General features: G+C 39.7%; 1 protein-coding gene across 7 annotated transcripts in view; it reads right to left on the bottom strand.

The window, feature by feature from the left end:
• Positions 1-2634: 2634 nt before the first annotated feature.
• Positions 2635-21243, bottom strand: part of tox2 (TOX high mobility group box family member 2) — a 113928-nt gene continuing 95319 nt past the window's right edge. For 5 of the 7 annotated variants that reach the window (XM_078248963.1, XM_078248965.1, XM_078248967.1 and 2 more), the window contains 6 exons: positions 17955-18232; positions 15787-16030; positions 8762-8842; positions 5669-6079; positions 5435-5583; positions 2635-4652 (listed from right to left, as the gene is read on the bottom strand). In XM_078248963.1, coding sequence (XP_078105089.1) covers positions 4628-4652; positions 5435-5583; positions 5669-6079; positions 8762-8842; positions 15787-16030; positions 17955-18232 — 1188 coding nt within the window. In that variant the 3' untranslated portion in view covers positions 2635-4627. Of the gene's footprint in view, positions 4653-5434; positions 5584-5668; positions 6080-8761; positions 8843-15786; positions 16031-17953; positions 18233-21243 lie in introns of all 7 variants that reach the window. The other 2 variants (XM_078248962.1, XM_078248968.1) reach the window with 2 other exon arrangements.

Genomic DNA, 21243 nt, shown 5'->3' with positions numbered 1-21243 from the left:
GTCCCCTGAGACGAGAGATCTCTGTATTGTAGGTCTGGAAAGAAATCTTCCGATGACGTAAAACGATGATTTTTGCGTCATCGGAAGATTTTTTGCCCAGAGGCAATGGACTACAGCCAGTAGTAGGAGCTACTTTCGCATGTTTTCAACCCGCCCATAGGAGGTTGGACTGTCGACTGCAAAACGAGCGTCAGCCATCTTGAATCTTCGCTAAACTGGCTTTTATGTGCAATTCAAACTACCGCACATGTGTACCACCGGGATACATTGGTACAGATCGGAGAATATGCAGGAAACTTTAATACAGACGGAATCTACAGGGAAATTTCATAGACCACAGGCCCTCAGGGGCCGGGGGAGAGATGAATGTTCAGAAATAAGAGGTTGCTGCGGCCCACCGTACAGGTTAGCGGGCAGCGGTGGCCGGAGCGGGCAACAGCGGCAGCCGGAGCGGGCAGCGGCCAGAGCGGGCGATCATGGGGGGACATCCTCAGCGGTGAAATGTGAACGGGGGCTGGAGTATAACCTAGCTAGGTGGAAAGCTAACGCTAGCCGGCCACCCGTTCCATCAATCCTACTTGCAAGTGTCCGCTCATTAGACAACAAACTGGACTACATCCAACTTCAACGAAACTCCCAACAGGAGTTCAGAGACTGCTGTGTTTTTTGTTGTTGTGGAAACATGGCTGAACAACAGTGTACCGGACTATCCAGCCTGCTGCTCTGTCACCAGGTAAGACCAGTGGAGGTGGGCTGTGTTAACACTTGTATCCAACTAACTGCTAACTGCTGGTGGAGTTATTGACTGTTAAATGCCGACCATTCTACATTCCACGCAAATTTACGGCTGTGTTTATACTCTGTGTTTACAGCCCACCAAGCGCTAATGCTAGTATGCGTTAGCTGAACTTTACGGAGCATATAATGTGTGTGCACTAAATGTAGCAATGTTTCGTATGTTGTTTTTTATATAATGTCGTTTTTATATATTTTAAATGTGTAACACCACTTGTTGTTTCGTGTAAATGGTTGAAATGACAATAAAACACACTTGAGTTGAGTTGAATGCTGCCTCACTGTCTGTCTGTCTGTAAATGGTAGGCGTGGCTTGGGAGTGGAGTCTAGTCTGGGATTTGGTGTATTTCATCCATATGAGCCAAAAACACATTTTCTGGCTTATCTCCGCCTAGAAAGCACCAATTTCTATAATTTCTTTCACATTTCTACTACACAAGTGACCCAATTTAAAGATATATTCGTCTTTCCAATGGTGAAATATCCCTTTAAAGTCCATTTTGATTTGAAATAAATGAAAATACATGATTTGAAAATAAATGAACCTGCATCAAAGTCAAAAACATGAAACATATCAGAATCAATTCCAACTAAACTTTCATTCAAATGACAGTATTTTACTTATGATTCAGTATTAAACAGTGCGTTTATAGTGGTTTTGCATCACTTTAATGTTGCACTTTTATAAATGGATACCACACCAACCTCGTCTTTGTCAACCAGCCTGCTATTACTGATGTCATTTATTTTATCGCTGCACTGGTCTTTAGGATTCTATGGAAACCAACAAGGCCACTGTATTCACCTCTTCTCAATGGCATCCTCCGCCATAAATTGCAGCTTTTGATTCTCTGTCGGCCTCATGACTTTGACTCTGAGACGAGTGATGGGATTAAGGGCACTGACGGAACTGTCATAGTGATACTGTCTCCTCGCAGTATTTACTACAGTAATACAATGACTGCCAGTACATCTGTGTATGGCAGAGAGAATGTGTAGTAAAGAAAATAAGATATTGTCACCATGCATGTGCACAAATATAACTACAGTTAGAGAGGAGGAAAGGCAACACCCCAACACAGAAAAGACTAGAAAATAATACACACATCATACAAACACAAAAGGCAGACAGGGCTGTGTGGCTGCACCCAAAACCTCTTTTATCTTGCATTGTATTAAGAATGTAAGAGTGTGATTTTCATATAATGTGTGTCATATCACAAAGTGGCAGGTTCTCCAATTGGCCAATAATGATCTATTTGCCAATTCAATCCTGTTGAGAAAGAGACGGCAGGCAGTCGTAAAATGAATAAAACATTGAATGGAGGGATCGAGACAGTTCCATTTCAATCTCTCATTCTCTCTCTTTCTCTTTTTCTCTCTCTCTCTATCTCTCAGAAAGTCTCTAAGAAGACTTGTGTGCAATTGGGGTAAAATCAGTACTTGGATGATTGCCTGAGTTTGTGTGCACATTGCATTTCTGTTCTCTTTATCTCACACTAGACGCCTACGATGCACCACTTTCAAAAACAAACGTCTTGTCGCATCTGCTCTCTTGTTTGTTAAGATAGTTTACTGGCAATATCCACGCTGGCCGGTTTACTCTGTATCCATGGCCAATTAGCTAATGCCATTGGAGCCCTCAGCTAAATATAAATATAGGATACAAATGTGACCCTCTTAAGTGCAAATGCACTGTAAGGTTCAGTAAGTTGTGGGTGTTGGTGGATCTTTAAAACATTGATTATCATTTCTTTAAAACAAAAAAAGAAGGTGTGATCATCTCATTAGAGAAGGGGACAAAATGTCTGCAGGGAAATTAAAAGGCATCAGGCGTGATCACTTTTAAACTTTTTTTTATTATGCAGGTTTGAAATAAAAGAAGCATTGTGACACAAACAGATGCTGCTGGCAAAGAAAAAAAAGGAGCAGCACCCAAAATGTAAAAAATAAAGAAAGAATTGTTGTGGTCATCATTATTTCTATCAAACCAAAGGAAATGAAACAATAAAATAAGAATAAAAATACACCTCCATTGTAAGAAGCAAAAGTGATCTAATTTCTTTCATAAATAAGAAAACCTGTCAAACGGCTGATGGGCAACTAGCGAAAACAATATTTTGATAACCATTTAAAATATTTATCATTACTGGCTTTACAAATAAAATAACTACAATTGGCATGTTGTTTTTTTTTACACAACTTAAAATGTTATAGATCTGTAACAACTATGCTACAGTAAAGAGATAAATACAGATGTCTTTGTCAGCAAAATGCATTTCTGTTAATCACACAAAAAGTTAAAAAGATGAGATCAACACAACCAAACATCAAGTAGAAACTTATAAAAAATCACTGTAATGTGGATGTGATGGCTCCATTCACATATTTCATTACTTCACGTCTGCATGTCAAGGAGACAAAATTGACATTATGGTCAGACAAAATAAGAAAAGGGAGGTGGGGGGCATTTTGAGGCAATATATTTTTTTTTTTTACCTGCAACATTATATCTCATTTTATCTCACAGCATTTCTTTCTCTTTCAAATCTTTTTCCTCTCTATCTCTCACCTGGCTCTTTCCATTTAATGATCTGCAGGACACATATTGTGTATTCAGTTTTAGATTGAACTTTATTGGAAAAAAACACACCAGTGAGCACAGATTTAATGCAAGAACGAGAGTGTGAAATACTCCTCTGAAATCCAGCTGCACAAGGCTGTTAAAATTCACGAGAAAGACTCAACACTCGAACACTGCAACACAATGCAAGTGTGTGTCCGTGCACATACACACTCGACTTCACACGTCATGAATGGGGTACATTCTCACGTCCAGACACACACGCACGCACACACACACACACACACACACACACACACACACACACACACACACACACACACACACACACACACACACACACGATGACTTACATGTAATATTAAAGAAGAAACAAATCTATCCAGACTTCCAATTCCCAATTTGATCCCATAAAAGTGATATTTACAATCACACTGTGACAGCTCAGTAGACCTTAACAGGTCTTACATATTAAAAAAAGATTATTTTTGTTTTGTTTCTTTTCCCCACCCAAGCTTTTTGTATCAATTTGCAGGCCCTTAAGCAAAGCTACCATAACATCAAAGCCTGAACCTACTAGAAGTTAATATTTTTTCTACAGTACAGGGCCCAACGCTTATTGGCAAAAAAAGAGGAACAATTTTGCAAGCCAGAAATAAATAAAACAGCAACGACAACAACAACAACAAAAAGAAAAGAAGAAAAAAACACAAAAGGGAAATTAAAATGATTAAAGAAGAGGAAGAGCATTTTTTTTCTTTCTCATTCTAATTAAAGCTGGATGGGGTCCCTGAGGGGACTTTAATGGTGACACAGAAGAGGAGTGCTCTAACAGCCCGGCCTGTATATCGTGGAGGGCATAGACACACAGCTCAGAGAGGATGGTGGGAGCAGGAGGGAGGGGAAGGGGGGCCTTATAAGTGCTTGGCAAATGTTAAACAGCAAGAGGACTGCTAATACATTAAGTGGTACAGACAGCAGTCATCTAGTCAAAAAACTCACAAATTCTTCTAGAAACTGAGAGAAATAATAATTACACTGACAAAAAGAAAGTGGTGGTGATTTGGGAGGTGGAACGTGTGTTTGTGAATGTTTGCATGTGTATGTATGTTATTGTATGTTAGGTGTGAACTGTGTGTAAGTGTGTGCAGATCAGAAGAGGGTTGAGGGGATAGGGGTGAGGGGGGAATGAGGGGGTGAGAGTAGACTCCTCGTGTCATATTTGTCGACAGACCATGATCTTCAGTTTCAGGTGAGGTAGAGTGGCTTGTCCCTGCCAATCAAAACACAAAAGCACAGGTTAGATTATGAACAAAGACAAAATGGCAAAGAAAAGAAGGATTCAAACACAAAAGAACAGAACAATAAGAAGTATATTTTCTTTTGATTGCAAGCACTTCTCATTCCCTGATGTCCCCAATTTAAGACGAGACACCCATTCTCTTAGCTTCTACCTTGCCCTAACCAAAACCTGTAAATTAAACGAAACATCCCATAGTACTCTAGCAAACACTGTACACTTAGAATATCTTCCAGTGCTGCAGGACTGCATACCCTGCCAAACCGTTTAGTACAATAACAGTGAAAACTTGTGTTAGGAACATCTGTTTTTTTTACTGCTGTCTGACAAACACATGACAAGCTCTATTATCTCACTATTACCTCTCCAGCTGTCTCCCCTGTCTCACTGGAACGGAGCTGACAATTTTCAACACTTATATTGTGAAAGCAGTGGGAAAGACGTCTGACAAGACTATATATACTTATTTCTAAGGGAGCTCTGGTCTAAGACTTAGATTGGTCTGTATCTATCTGACAAATTCAACCGGGAAAACCTGAATTAAAAAAAGATTGACATTTACTTTTTAACAATAAAATATGTAGTTTAAGTAAATACATCAAACATCAGAAGCAAATGTCCATATGCTTGATTAATTTGTCTCCATTCAAAATGTCCTTCAAGACCATATGATTTGATAAGTTGCAGTAACAAAGGTTGTTGTGGAGAACCGACTGCGGGAAGCAAATAAAACTGTCTCCTCTGTCTTCACTGACCTGCAGTGGTTGCCACACTCCCGATTGCAGTATTCACTGTCCCAGTCATGGCTCTGAGCCACTCCAGGACCTGGACCAGGTCCAGGGGCTCCTGGAGACTGGGAGCCACCAATGCTCTTCTGATACTCTGACTGGAGGTGGGAAAATCCCTGGAGAAAGAAGGAAAATGAAGCTCAACATCTTAAAGTAGAAAGTATTCCACAGCAGCAAGTGTGCCTTAGTTTGTTGCTCTACCTGCTGTCCAGGAGGTGGGGAGTGAAGAGAGGCCTGCAGCCCCATCTGGTGAGAGATGATTGGCTGGGACTGGACCTGCTGCATGCGGATAGGCTGGTTGAGGAGCGAGCTCTGGTGCAGGGAGAGCTGCTGGTGGGGATGAAGGGGTGGGCTGATCTGGAAGGAGGAAGGGGGAGAGGCACTAATGCTGGGCAGCATCTGCGATTGGCTGAGCGTCTGCGACAGGGTGTGGCGAGGGGCGTGTCCTGCGTAGCTCTGCAGGTCGGTGAGAGGGAAGGCCCCGGGCCCCAGGTAGGGCGACGACGGCTGTGGGGGATGTGGCACACTGTACAGGGGTGGGTTGGCTGGCATCATATGTGGAGAAGCCTGGCTTGTTTGGGCACTTTTTGTCTCCACAGGATCATTATATGTCTAGAGGGGGGACGGCGGAGAAGAAAAAATGTTTACACTCATTGTTACACTACCTTCAGCCTTAAAGAGCCATTCCAGTTTTTTACAATGTGGATCTGATTTTTATCGTTTTAGCATAGTTTTTATTATGAAATGAGGTTTATTTTGTGTGCTTTCCTCCAAATAAAGTGGTTTAGATAATCTGGCTAAAATGATATCTTAACCACTAGAACTACTGCATGACCCAGGTTGTAATAAACTGGAATTATCTTTTGTGGATACATCAAGTATTCAATGAAATATTAACAGTGTGCACCTTGCTGAAGAGTTCATGTAATGGTTAGGACTTGAATATTTAACATATTCAAAATTTGACAGAGTTCTTATTAAAATGCAGATCTGTAAGATTTGTGTTATTTCGTTTTGGTGTAAATTAGCTGTAGTAATTTTGCACTGCTCTTCCAAGAAGCAAGCAGTACTGTGACCCTGTGTCCATATTGCTTATAATACGAATAGTATGGACATTATAGGGCAATTTTAGTCTGCAAATAGAGTTTGAGACAGATATGAGCATGCATCCAAAAGCTGATGGAGCTGATAGTCACTAAATGATAAAGCTGTCCCATAATTCTTTGTGCCTCCTCAATTCCACAGAGACAACTCTCTCAGGGGAAGTTTTCAAAACAATATGTCAATGAAGCAAAAGAAAAGGAGCAGATGGCATTGGCAAATTCTGAGACAATTATTTAAATAACTTCATGAAATAAATACAAAAGTGGCATGGCTTCTCTTCCAAGAAATGTTAATTTGATGTGAAAATGCCATTGAGCTGTAAATGGTAGTATTGTAACAATGTGCACTAATTCTGTATTATTCATTGCCTAAAGTGTTTATAAGATGTTTAGCCATTGCGGGTAATGCTAGACCCGGTCTGTTCCTCCTCTCTTTATTTATCTGACACAAACCACTGTTGATGACACACACATTTATTCTGCAGGTCTTTCTGTCTCCCTTTCCTTTATGAGGTGGTGTATGTATGAAATACATCCAGTGTTTCTCATTAACTGTCAGACGGGCTGGAGTGATTTGTGGTGGTCTGCTATTTAGTAATGGCTCACATCCATCCCTCTGAACCCGTGAAATAATCAATGGGATGGGATGGAGGGATGGATAAAAGAGAGGGTCACATACATTTGCAGGGTCAAGTGGAAAATGAAATACTGAAGAAATGATGTGAAGGGAGAAGGAAAGAGGTGAGAGGATGGGTGTGATCTGTTTTACCTTGTGATGTATTGCAGTACAATTATTTCAAATTCATCGGAGGAAATATATGAACAGTATATGTGTCAAATGAGAGTTTATGAGGATTGAAACGTTTATGAAATCTGTGAAATCTACTTCATAGTGTGACTTTTTTAATTTAGACTTTTTTTTAAATCACTCTCTGTGCTTGGAAGCTTTTGGATTCAAATGAACACAAGAGAAGTGCCATGACATACTGTGGGAAGCAATCAAACTTTTGTTTTTTCTTCTTCTCCCAAACAAACCGACATGCGTCACCAAACAAAAAGGCAACAGGTGCACGCTGAAGATGTGAATCCTTCAAATGATACTCCAATTACCTCCAATTCCACCCGCCCCAATTCACTTTGAAAAGACTCCTTCATTGGTAATTAAAAAAGAGTTGCGTTGAATCATGAGATCCAGCCCTGGATTCAGATTGGCTGGTCCTGAATGAGTGAGGAGGGGAGGGGGATTGCAGGTTTATTTTTGTTAGTCAGTTTTTTGACTGGCAATCTACCAACATATAGTATCAATCAAGCCTCTGTATAGGAGCTCTGACATGAATGTCTAATTGCCCCAAAGACAAGAGATGAGAATAGTCTTTTTAGTTGAAAGTATGCCACAGTGAAGAGGCTGATGAATTAACTATTCATGCCTTAATCAAGGTGCTTGTTTTCGGTCCATGAGCATGAGAGGAAGTGTGGCGCTGTGCGGAGGAGAGGAAGGAGGACCGGGGGAAGAGGGAGGGGGAAGAGGAGGAGCTTTGGTATATGCTAAGGCAATTTAGAGTTGTGTTTCGAAAACAATGCAGAAACGCTGAAATGAAATGCAGAGCACCAACAGATTAAATAGACTGAAACAGTCCTGCACTGTGAAAACTATTGCACGTCTTGCAGATGTACAGAGAGTTTAGGGAACATATTATATCAGCTTTTAAAAAACAAACGCGGGTAGAAAGGTGTTAATGTTCTGGGCTAAACTGGAGTAACCTACAGCAAAGAGAGAGCAGTAGGTGTGAGCAAACCTCAGCCAACACATTAGTTTCCCATCAGGGAGGACAGAAACACCAGGAGGACAGCAAATGATAGGTAATGCCCACTTCTACTCTTACATGTGCACACTGATGAGCGTGCACGCACAGACGTATACCGTTACTTTTCATTTGTCCCCAGGTTGCAAATTGGTTGTGTGTTTAAGGCCTAATTTTCACAGTTCTCCTCTGAGCACACACACACACACACACACACACACACACACACACACACACACACACACACACACACACACAAATACTAACCCCCCTGTGCTGAAAGTGGACCCTTTCCTTGGAATAAGAGTGAAAGGAATTCTCTGTCTAATTTGTCATCCCTTATATCGCCACTGACCCATGTATATCAAAGATGTGACCCACGTAGTTACCTTGGAAACCAGACTGGCTCTGTAGGCGGCCAGGGCTTTCAGGTACTCTTTCTTAGCAGCCTCTGTTTTCCTCTTGTAGTTCTGCAGGAGCAAACACAACAACAACAACAACGATTGATTACAAAGTGATGCCAAAAGCTAAAATGACCCTGTGGTCCACACTGACTGATGTGGATGAGATTTTGGGAGTCATGGAAAGATTGTGTGACCAGGCAGTGTGCTCTGCGATGAAAAACATATCAAATACATTCATTGCACAAGTCATTGCACAGTTATCAAGTCAAGGACTTTTGACCGGCTGCATGATCTTGCTGCATTTGAATCGTTTATGGCTTCAAAAATGTCCAGAATGAAATGCAGAGAAAGCTTGTGTGCAACAACATGAAAATGGAGTTTGAAATATTATGGAGCAAAAGGAGGAGTGAGAAGCTGTTTGTGTGTTGCTTTTCAGCCTCTTCCTCTATTAAGGCTGTTGCTCATCTCTTAATCAGGGCTGATGTCCCTGAAAATCATTCAGACGAGGAGGGGAAAAAATAAAAGAATTCAAAACGGCATTAGCAAAGAGGCAATCTCAAGCTTTCAGAATGAACCTCAAATGATGCGTTAAGACAGGGAATTCAAGTTAATGTCATCACATGTCACTCACAGGCTCTTTGTAACTGCCATTGCCTTTTTGATGCTGGGAAAACAAGTTGCAAAAAGTCCACCCTTAAATCAATGAGGAAGACTCAGCTCTCAGCTCATCTCTGGAGCATTTTAGTAATATGAAAGAGAATGTGTGTGTGTGTGTGTGTGTGTGTGTGTGTGTGTGTGTGTGTGTGTGTGTGTGTGTGTGTGTGTGTGTGTGTGTGTGTGTGTGTGCGAATACAGCGGGTAATTACTGATCCAAAGTGAGAGACTGTCTGTAGCTCCATGGATGGGGTCATTCCTTTCAAAGAGGTGGGGTAGAATAATCATTAAGCATTCATGTGTTGCCAAATGCACAAAGGCTAGCAGCTGCTAACACATACAGTCAATAAACAAACAAGACATACACACAGAACAGCAAACAAACCGGGATGAAGACGGATACAATCTCTTGCTCAAACAGCTGATGTTTATCCTCTCACTCATCCCTATTTACATTATTATTTCCCCGCCATAATATACATCCAGGTATTTTGGAACAAGACTGCATTGGATTGGAAACGCCAAAATACAGGAATACACCACAGACTTTCATAATGAAAAAAAGTTAATCCTAATTAAGAAATGAATTACAGTTTTTGTAAAAAAAAAAAAAAAAGTGACAACCTTACCCCTCACCCCTTAAATATTGATAGAGCCACGGCTGCCCCTTTAATGAACCCCAAACTTCAGGCAGCTTTAATTTCAAATCAATTTAACACAGCTAATGATTTGTGCAACGACAGATACTTTTAAATAAATTACCATGCCTAAGGATGTCTAATTATTCCAAAGTGAGTGGATTCATTAGCAATTGAAGCCGTCAGAGGCTGCAGGTCAGTATGAATTAAAAATAACAAAGCTGCAAGGGGAGAGCATATGCCTCCATCGTAATCCTGACACAGAGGTGTCCCGCCTGAATTAGCCCCTAATTGTACCTTAATGAAATGTTCTTGTTTGATAACCAGTTAATTACAGGAGACAATAACTCCACACCCTGCTGACACTGAAGGGAGTGATTACGACCGGAAAAAAAATGTGCGACCGGTGAGAGGAGGAGATGGAGGAGGAGGGAACAAAATGGGAAGTAGCAAAGGAGAGGAGAGGAGAGGAGAATAGAGGACGCCAAATTACACTTAAAAAAAAAAAAAAAAGTACATATGAAAGACAAAAAGGCAGAATAAAGACTACAAAAGAGACAGAAATCGTTGGATAGATGCTAAAACATAGCATATAAAAGGAGTTGAATATCAACGCATGCAGTTTTAACAAAGTGTTCTTTTCCTTCTATCTCTGACCTTTCACAAATACACAACTCCAACACAGCCAACTCCATTAAATAAAGCTAAGGTCTCTCCTCCCTCCTACCCAACTCCATTATCACTGTTCTTCCCCACTGCTGTAAAAAAAAAAAATGGAAATTTGATCTTAATCTTAAATAACAAAAAACAAGAAAAATGTTCTTCTATGTTTCTAGGGCAGCTTTAACATGCAGTCACCTTGAGGAATAATGCAGCCCAAATAAGGCATTGATCTTGCACTATAAAATAAAGGCCTTCGGGAATTAAAAATCGCTGTATATCGGGCAGGCATTCGTAAACATCTTAATAAAAAAGAAAATATGAACATAAACATGAATAAAAAGAAACACTTTGTTCTACCACACTCAAGGGCGACACAACAAAATGAGCAAAAGTGGGGAAAATGCACATTGAAGCTCAAAAAAAGAATCACAAAAAGAATACAAATCACAACAATGACACTTCTGATCGTTTCCTCAATAAAATACAGCAATAAAACATGCCGCCTTCAATGCATTTATGTGAATTCCACTGCGTGGTGCGTTTGAGAAGTACTGTAAGTAATTGGAAACAGGGGCCATGTTCTAGTTAAAACAAAGCTGTGTAGGGGAAGGGGAAGGGTTGTGTTTACATTCTGGTGCTCCTGCATGGCTCCAGAGGGTCGGACTGTGACATTATAGAACACACCTCATCGGTCCTATAGAGATGACGTGACAGCCGAGGTTGAAAAAAAGAAAAGGTGTAACAGCGTATACATCAGCAGGTCAAGAGCAGGGAAAGAGAAGTTGAAGCAGTATATTGAAAATGTTTAAGATAAGAAGGGTTTTAATGCTAAATGCATTTCACTTCAACATTACTGGTCAGCAGCAGTGATGGATACAGTATGCTATAATATGTTGTTCATACCAAAGACATAAGATATTTGAATATCTTTTGACTGTAATGAGTATTACGTAACATGCAGTAGCAGCATTGGACACACTCTGTAACTACACAGCTATCAAGTTTATCCATTTGTTGTGCAGGAATAAGTGACAGTGTTAGTCACAGAGAATAATTGGAGCAATCACAATGTTATTGCCCAGACAGAGTCCTACATTTCATTCCATAATGACATCATTACCTCAAGTTAATTATGTGTCTTGCAAAGTGACACTTCTGATTAAACACATGAATGTACAAACGAATAAAAAAATTAGCTGTGGAATGGCACAATAAATGGGTGGAATTGCCCTTTTGTTAGTTTTGTCTCTGTTGCCAGGTAATAATGTGTGTGTGTGTGTGTGTGTGTGTGTGTGTGTGTGTGTGTGTGTGTGTGTGTGTGTGTGTGTGTGTGTGTGTGAGAGAGAGAGAGAGAGAGAGAGAGAGAGAGAGAAAATCTATACAGGATCCCAAAATTACAGATTTGTTTAGTATTGTATAGTAATTATACTACATTGTACAAAACTGTAAAGTATTGTATTGTGTAATGTAATTGTTTTGTAATATAGTGTGTTTTGTAGTGATCAGTACAGTATAGAATCTATGTGACACCTATGTATTTAATATGTGATATGTTTATACATTTTCTGTAAACTGCTTTGGCAACAATATGTTATTTTGTTATGCCAATTAAGCAAATTGAATTTAATTGGATTGAAAAATTGAAATCTAAGGTGAAAAAGAAGCCAGGACACAAAGGGTTAAGAAGCACAAACAATAACATTTCAGGAGCAGATGTCCTTGAGGCAAAACCAAGGACAAGGCAATTGCTAATCTTGTATTCCCAGCATGATCAAATCACCAGGCAACAGATATAAATAAAAGGACAGGAAATGAGGAATTCACATTCAAGGGTGTCAGCGGCGAAATGAAGATTCATGGTGAAGAGCCCCGGTGAAGGCAGCAAAAATTAACTGCAAATAAAAGGGACAGACGGCCTCCAAAGTCCAGCGTATAAAGTAGGTTTGGTGGGAGAAAAACACACACATGCTAGATAGGCTCTAGTCGACGGTGGCTGGGGCTGAGGAGAATGGGCTGTACTTTGTCATGGAGACAGGTGCTTTTATTTGACACCCAATAGGCTGCGCCCTGACTGGATATTCTAAAAATATGAGTCTGCGCATGATCATCAGACTGTCTCGTTTTCCATTCATTTCACACCATCATTTGTCACCACAAACACATAGAAACCTCTTTGACTTTGTCTGTTGGTCCGGAATGTTAAAATGAAATAGAAAATGTGCACGGTGGAAATGCTCTAAACTGCAGTAAATGTTAACGCAGTTCCATATGGACAGGTCAGGCTGTAATAAAATTAAATTGACTCCTGAAATATGCAGGGAAATATATCTACACTGCTGATGGTAACAGACTTTTCACTTCTTTCAATATATGATTTTCACTGCATAATAATTCAATTTCTATCAGTTGATTCGGTATGGTTGGTGCATGTCTAATTCATAAATACATGTGTAAAAAAAGAAAATTCAAAAGCATTAGATTCGTGACTTTCACTTCATAAAATAAGAATTTTCTATGCTTCACTGTCATGCAAGATGTCTTTATAGAGAGCAGAGGACAACTATCTAATTTTAGAACAAAAATCTTAATTTTCTGGTGCTGCATTATCATTCCACTTCTTTAATACATATTATTATGCATTTTTAGCATACAACAAACAAATAATGTTGCTAATACAGTTTTGAAATTGATAGCTTCATCATACCCAGGGTTTCTGGGTAGATCTACTGTCTACAGGATGTACTGTAGATCATGTAATACACCATATGAAAGGTGCTCTTATGTCTATATAAACCATTTAACTTGACTACCCTTCCAGTTAAAATGTTCTAATTGGCTACCTGCCAGGTACTATATTAACTAGTCAGAAGGACATACTAAAGTGACAAGCAATACTAGAGCTGCAAGCTATCTAAAGCACTTTATTACTTAATCCAAACATAATGTATGTTTGGATGAATAAATGTTATAACAAAAAAAAAATTCTGCTCTTATTTTGCATATTTCATGTACGTATGTTTGTGTGTTTTTAAGAGCTGCACTGAGGAAAATTCCTATCAACATAAATCTATCAATTTAAGTTTTTGTAGCTGCATGACACAGATACATAGATACAAATCAGTCTCAGTTTGCCCGCAGTGTGTGCAGAGAAACTCAGTAAGCTGTGAGCGCTCTGCAGAGTTTACAGTATGTGGGGTGAACCTGACCTGTGAATTTGCATGATGGTGACCTAAAATGTAAACTGGCTAGTAGACATTTCATGTCTACTCATTTCATGCTAGTTACTAACATTTGAGTGGTGGCTGGTCAACTATAGGTAGTACCTTGATTGAAAGGTAGGAAAATACTGTAATCGGCAGCCTAAAGCAGCTGCAATCAATATATTTTTACAGTGCAACGTGTTGGTGTTCCAGCACGCAACTATTTTGTTTTGGTTTACTTTTGGTTTGCTTTCAGCACAAAAGCTAAAAAAAACCCACCATACACTATCTTTCCAGCACCAATTATCAGATAAAGTTAGCGACTAGCTGGTGAACATAGCGGAGCATTTAGCAGGTAAAGAGTCAGCTATTTACCTCAGAAGTTGGTGGAGACCATTCGTGGAGTTTGCGGAGGGGCAGGGGGAGCACTGCCCCCCCTGGTGGCTGAAACTGGGAAATTGCACTGTTTCAAAAACGAGTGGAATAATTACGTCTGGCATGACCAGATCTTTTATAAATATTTTAAATAACACAAAACACCAAATGGTGGTAGGTAATACATCTTATTTCATATACTGCTTTATTAAAAAAAATATTTTTTCAGGGCTCTGCCTCTCACCTAAGACCATTGTCGACATATATGCAGGACGCAAAAAACGAAAATGACTGTTGAACTAGTCTGGACATCTTTCCGTGCCAACGTTGCAATAGAAGTTGCCTAAATGCCATGTAGCCTATATAAATTTGCTGTCAGTTTACTAATTGATTGCGCGTTTTGCGTAGATTTGGACTTTTATAGCCTATGTTTTATTCCACTTTGTTTAAACGGTGAAGTGGAGAGGCCTCGTTCACCTGTTTGGAGCTGGCTGGTGAATGTGACGCTCGTATCGGCCTTGCTGGATACACTGTGACTCTGTTTGTGGATCTACTGATCACTGTGGATTACTTTTTTTCCGTGTCATTGGATTACGACAAAATACGGATCTTTTTTCTCAACGTGTCTTATGTCTCTGTTTTATGGTGTGATTGTGCTTCGTTTCTGCGTTTGGAGAGGCGTCTCAACAGACTGGAGGTCCAACACTGATTGTTCACGGTTACATTTTAGTTGAATTTAAGTGTCGGGGCATTCCACCACCGTCTATTGTGTTCCAAGACAGCCGTGCCGCGATTGGATTTTATAAGGGCGGATTGTTAAATTGCAATGAACAATGAATTTAAAATCTGCTTTAAAAATAAACATATATGTTTAGTTAGCATGTTTGTTTTGTCCATATGTGCTCGTGCTGTGTTCCCCAAGTGGTAGGCCAGGTTTCAGCTGCTACAATGAGTTTTTTTTTTTTGCAGCCCCTGGCTCAAATGTGAAACTCCACCTATGGTGGAGACCAAAACCAGAGCTAAAAGGAAAGTAAATATTGGACTTGCCAGGTGGACAGAAACATGACTCCAAATAAATGTTAATCCACATGTGTAAATAGGCAATTGTTTGTTACCAAGTTCCCCATATCAACTCAAAAGATGATTCAGTCATGTCAGTGTCAGTGTTGTGTTCACAGCTTGTTTTTGCTGCGCCCACATGGCCAGAAAATGAAATTAATATTGCAGGTTCAAATCTAACACTGATTAATCAAACAATAACTTTTCATCTGTAATTTGTTATATAGTCCTGCTGTAAAGGAGGGTTTAAGGGGATCTATCAAGCTTTGACGTTACCTGAAGGCCACCGTAGGTTCTACTACACGATCAGAAAGGGAGGGGTGAGGGAAGGATAATTCAGTTGGTAGCAATCAGCAACCTCACCGCTAGATGCCACTTAATGCTGTACTTAAAGATGTACATGTACACAAAATGAATCTACCTGTTTCTGCTCCTCTCCCAGTCCGTCCCACATGGAGGCCACTATCTTGGATACGTCTCCAAAGGTGGCAGTGGGATTCTGTCCTTTAATGGCTGCCTGGGTGTCTCTGAAGAACAAGGCATAGGCCGACACAGGCTTTGTAGGCTCATTGGGATCCTTCTTCTTCTTCTTTTTTTGGGGCTTGGGCTTGGGCTTCATCATCTCTGAAGACGGCCGCTTCTCGCCCGTGATCTGGAAGACCATCAAAAACACACAAAAAACAAAACAACTTATTGACACTGCAAAAACGAGGCCTACCGTCAACTGGAGTGAATTATTGCATCTCTGATAAATGCTTATAACATTGAGTCCTGGTGAAGCATGTAAACTTCAATAAGTCCACAAATCAAGCTCTCTGTTTAGTCAGCGTTTGAATATTGCAGCAATGATTCACAGACAGTAACAATTTGAGACTGCTACTTGTTGACAGCATTTTTTTCCCCTTACTTTTTAAAAAAAACACCTGTTAGTTGAATTTATCAAACCTTTTCAAATCTTTATTTTTCAGTTGTCCAGCAAGTCATAAATTCTGACATTTCATGCTAGGGGTGAAAGGAATTTTAAATCACTTGCTGTTTCTGCTCTGGCTTTGATGTGGTCTCAGAGTGAATTGAAGAGAGCAAATGGAATTACTTACTGATAGGAGAGATAGTAATCATTTTTATTCGCATACACAGTGAGAAGCACAGAAGAGATGTATACGCAGGGAAATATATTTTCTTTAACTAAAGGATCCCCTTCTTGTTGTACTGTCTCACTGCAAGCTAGCATTTAAATACACAGATGAATCTGAAACACTGTGGTTGTGGCAGATTCAAGTTTACACTCATTCACGTTCCCCTGATAAACCATGCAAATCCACAGAGACATTGGTTGGTGGGCAATTTATGAAAGCAGTTTTCACAGATTTACATAAACCAAACAAATGTAAACCAGTATCCTTTTCCTATTTGAATGAATGAGTGATTTAAATGAAGGAGTGGTAGCTTTCAAACCAGATGGTATAATCCCAAGACAAAATAAGACCTTAAGATCAACACCTTGTATCTGCTTTGTTGATGATCAACCATTAAAATATCCAGAGGGGAACCCTTAGGGACTTCTAGGACTCCAGAGAAGGCCCAACATTTAGCATTTTAAATGTAATATTAAACATATTTAAATTAAAGATAATTCTCTCTTTTAGTTCTAATTTTAGCAACTCAAATTTGCTTCAAAAATGACAGTGTTAGTGTCCTGAAACCTTAAAAAATAGAGTTATCCAATCAGATTTAGTTGTTGTTGTCTCTAGGCAGACAAAAAGGTTACAGCTTGGTCACTCATTGGTTAAGACTTAATGACCGGGACAGAAGTCTGGAGTGTGTGTGTTAGTTTAGTATTTGAAACATAGCCCTACGCCTTCCTGAAGGCTGCAGTGATTGACGCGCCTAGATGCAAGCGGGCAGGTAGGGGGGCGTGGGCAATCTGACAGGCGGAGCAAGAAGCGGATTCCTACTGACTATCTAAAAACATTATGACTTTGCGACGTTGAAGGCCCAAGGCCAGACCCCATGGTTCGCTACTGAAAATATCCATCACATTTGTAAATAAAGGAGGTCTCTTCACTTTAGAAAGAACATTTACAATATTTTTTAAATTACTTTTAGGGGAAAAGATTTCATGTCTCATGTCATGTGTGCGTAAGAGTTTGCCAACAAACTTGCATGCCATGGTGGTAATGGATTGTCAGCTATTTGCAACTGTGTCATTGGGAAATAAATGTGTCTGAGGGTAAAATGATCTCGCACAAAAGGACCAAAGGAAGATTGTGTTTCTGTGAACCAGACTTTGGAAATGTGCTGCTCAGAATAAAGAAAAAGGGAACATTTTAATAACTAAAACAAAGTCAAGTTGGTTTCTACACGTAAATTCAATCAAGTCAATATTTCAAACATGGCTCCTGTTCCCATCAACTGCAAAATGTTGTAACCATGCAAGTCTTCCAGCCAAACCATTAAAAAGCACAAGCATTGCTACCCCCAGATCCCTGTATAGACAGTTAGCATGGGAACCATCTCTGAGGAGCACTGCCAAGCCATCGCCTCCTACTCCACTACTACAAGCCGGACAAGTGTTGCTACATCAGTACCTTCGAATGAGGATCAGTCTCCTCTTCCTGATTGGAGCTTGAGGGGGAGGGTGTGGCCGATTTACTTCCGGGAGGTGAGGGGGAACCATGAGGCAGTGCACTCCTGCTGACATGAGGGTTTAGCTGGGTCAGTGCACTCATGGGGTTTGGCAGTATCGGAGGTGAACTGTTAATCAGGGGGTGGTTACGGGTGGGGTCATAATGAGCGCCGTCTGGGTGCTGATGGTGACGGTGTTGCTGTTGGTGGTGGTGGTGGTGGTGCAAAGCCATCTCCTGCATCTGGGGTGAGAGAAGAACACCAGCTTTACTATCTTCTCCTCTACTCAAAGTAATAAAAGTTTGCCAATTAGCCAAATATGCAAAGACTTCGAAGTGGAGATGACATTTTCAAATTTGAGAAATATGTATATACATGCATATAAATATATATATATATATATATATATATATATATATATATATATATATATATATACTGTATATGCAGATATGTTGTAATGTACTGTGTGTTGTAATGAGGGAAATGTGTCTGTTGGAAGAGATGGACAAAAAAAACTCTTACACGTCATTTTTAAACTGAGGCCGGTGGTTAGAAAGCTTCTTTTTTCTTTTTCAACTGTCTTCTCAAGACAAAAAGGCACTATTTTTAAACTTGCAGGCTAAGTTCATCTAAATTACTTTTTTGGTACCTGACTTTAGCACTGACCTTCATACAGGGGCACGTTTTGAATACTAGGTAGCTCTCTAAAAAACTAAAAACATATATAGTCTCTCAACAGCGACTGATCAGACAACTCACTAAGACATTAAAGAAGACATGTACTTTGCTCCTTAAAGGCTAATGCTGTACCATTCACTCTTAACTAAACACACTATAAACACATAATCTCTATAAACAGATATCTGTATATGAATGCAGAATCTGTAGGCAACGGGACAAGATTTTGGTACCGGAAGTGTTCTGGTTTTCGTTTGTAGTTCGTTTCTAGTACGAGCAGTATTGAGTTAGTATTTGAGCGGGCTTTAGTTGAATGCAGGTGAAGAGTGCATGTGAAGAGTAAAAGAGTGAATTGGTGGAAAAGCCATCGGCTTTTCTGACGACGATTTTGCTTTTTATTAGTTTATGTATTTATTTATCTGAATTCATATGCAGATATCTGTTCATAGAGACGTTGTCTCTTAACTCTAACTCCATTGTCGTGTCTCTAGTTGTAAATTGGACCCGGCGCACGCAAGAGGAAGTCTTGGCAAGCAAAACCCCAAAATATTGGCCATTGTCCCCAGAGACTAAATTATCGTCAGACCGATAGCCGATGGTTCTGAGATAGAGAAAAACATGAATATAGCATCTGTGACATGACCTCATAGTTTTCTGAAAGATCATTTTGAATCCTGGTAGCCTTTGTGTTTTTGGCCTGCTGCCATATTTGTCAGTTACTGGAGTCAGGCAGAAAATCTAGATTTTCAATGAGTTGGAGCTGGATGGAATCTGATGAGAGCAGCGTTTAAAACGGCTCGCTGTGAATGGCTAAGATAGATGTCAATCAAGCAAATATAAACCAAGCATACCTTTTCAAAGATTAGATTTTTAATTGTAATTATTGAACAATCATTGTCAAAATACAAACTAGAAGAAGTGAAATCTGCTATTACAAGCTTATAGCAGCTATAAGCAGTACATTTTATATTACAAAGATCACATGACTGCTTGTAGTGATAAAGCTACAGAGACTCCCCTTAGCTATACGGAGCGTTTTAGCATATTTTAAACTCTTTTGGTTCATTCTCACAGCTTTTATAGTGTGATAGTCACAGTCCAGAGGAAGCAGATGTTTTCTGCAAAAATGCTCTTAAAACTCACTGTACTCCGTATCAAACGGCAGACAGAAACAGTTAGCGACTTGCTGGTGAACATAGTGGCGCATTTAGCAGCTAAAGAGCCAGATATTTTTTTCTTAGGAGTTAGTGGAGACCAAAAACAGAGCTTCAATGAGAAACAACTCCAAATGAATGTTAATATTACTGTATATGCTAGATGTGGAAAATAAGCAACTGTTTGCTAACATGCTCAAGCAGCCAAAAAAAGGTTTTTGCAGGTTTATCTATATAAAAAAAATCAAGTTTTCCACACTTTTAAGCCATTAGGGAAACTGTCCCTTGAGCCAAACCTTGCATTGCTTCAACATTCAGCCATGTAACATGCAGGCCTTTTATCACTTAACTCAAAATGTTATATTTTTGAAGGGAGCGCTCTATTAAAGTTTAAGGTATGATCCATAATTTCTTTGACTTTTATCTACTTACAGTCATGTGAAAAAATTAGGACACCCATGCTAAAGTTGACTAAAAAAAATCATAATTTCATGGATCCAGGATACTATGCACCCTGATAAAGTTCCCTTGGCCTTTGGAATTAAAATAGCCCCACATCATCACATACCCTTCACCATACCTAGAGATTGGCACGGTTTTATATCAGTTAGCCTAATAGCTGGTTGGATTTGCATTGAGAGATGATTTTATGGAAAGTACCCCATGCCAATCTCTAGGTATGGTGAAGGGTATGTGATGATGTGGGGCTATTTTAATTCCAAAGGCCAAGGGAACTTTATCAGGATGCATAGTATCCTGGATCCATGAAATAACTGGCCTTTCAAAATAAAAATCTGCCTGCCTCTATGGGAATTTAACATAGAGGTGTACTGACTTATGCCCCCTGTATTTCAAGGAAGAACATTTATTTATTTACAATACATTATTCATTCACAAAGAAAACTGGTGTCCTTAAAGATTGGATTTTTCCTCATTTTTTTAATTAAGGCATTAAGATCAATTTGCAAAAGATGATTTTTTTATTCCTCTTTTTAGTCAACTTTAGCATGGGTGTCCTAATTTTTTCACATGACTGTATATTACTAGGAAGGCAATCACTAGGAAATGCAACAAGTGCAGGCCCTCCGGGGTCCTCAAGACACAGTGACCTGGTTGGTGGAAGTTTTAAGAAGCCAGAAATCACAGCACCTTGCAGAGCAATCATTGCGTCAATGACATTGATGAATAACCCTATCAACCCTCTGCAGATATATCATGCTCACTGTGCGCTATGAAAGAGAAAAGTATTACTTACTGCTAAGTTAAACAACACCTTTTTCAACATTTGGGGCCTACAAATAGAAACAAAAACAGTGCTCACAGCTGGAGTTAGGACCCCCACATTGAGAACACCCTTCACAGTGATTACAGAATCAGACTCTCACAAAGTTCTGCTCTTAGCCATCTTAAAAGATCTT

The sequence above is a fragment of the Sander vitreus genome, chromosome 4, assembly GCF_031162955.1.
Source record: "Sander vitreus isolate 19-12246 chromosome 4, sanVit1, whole genome shotgun sequence".
Classification (NCBI taxonomy): Eukaryota; Metazoa; Chordata; class Actinopteri; order Perciformes; family Percidae; genus Sander; species Sander vitreus.
This window is presented reverse-complemented; position numbering and strand designations above follow the sequence as displayed.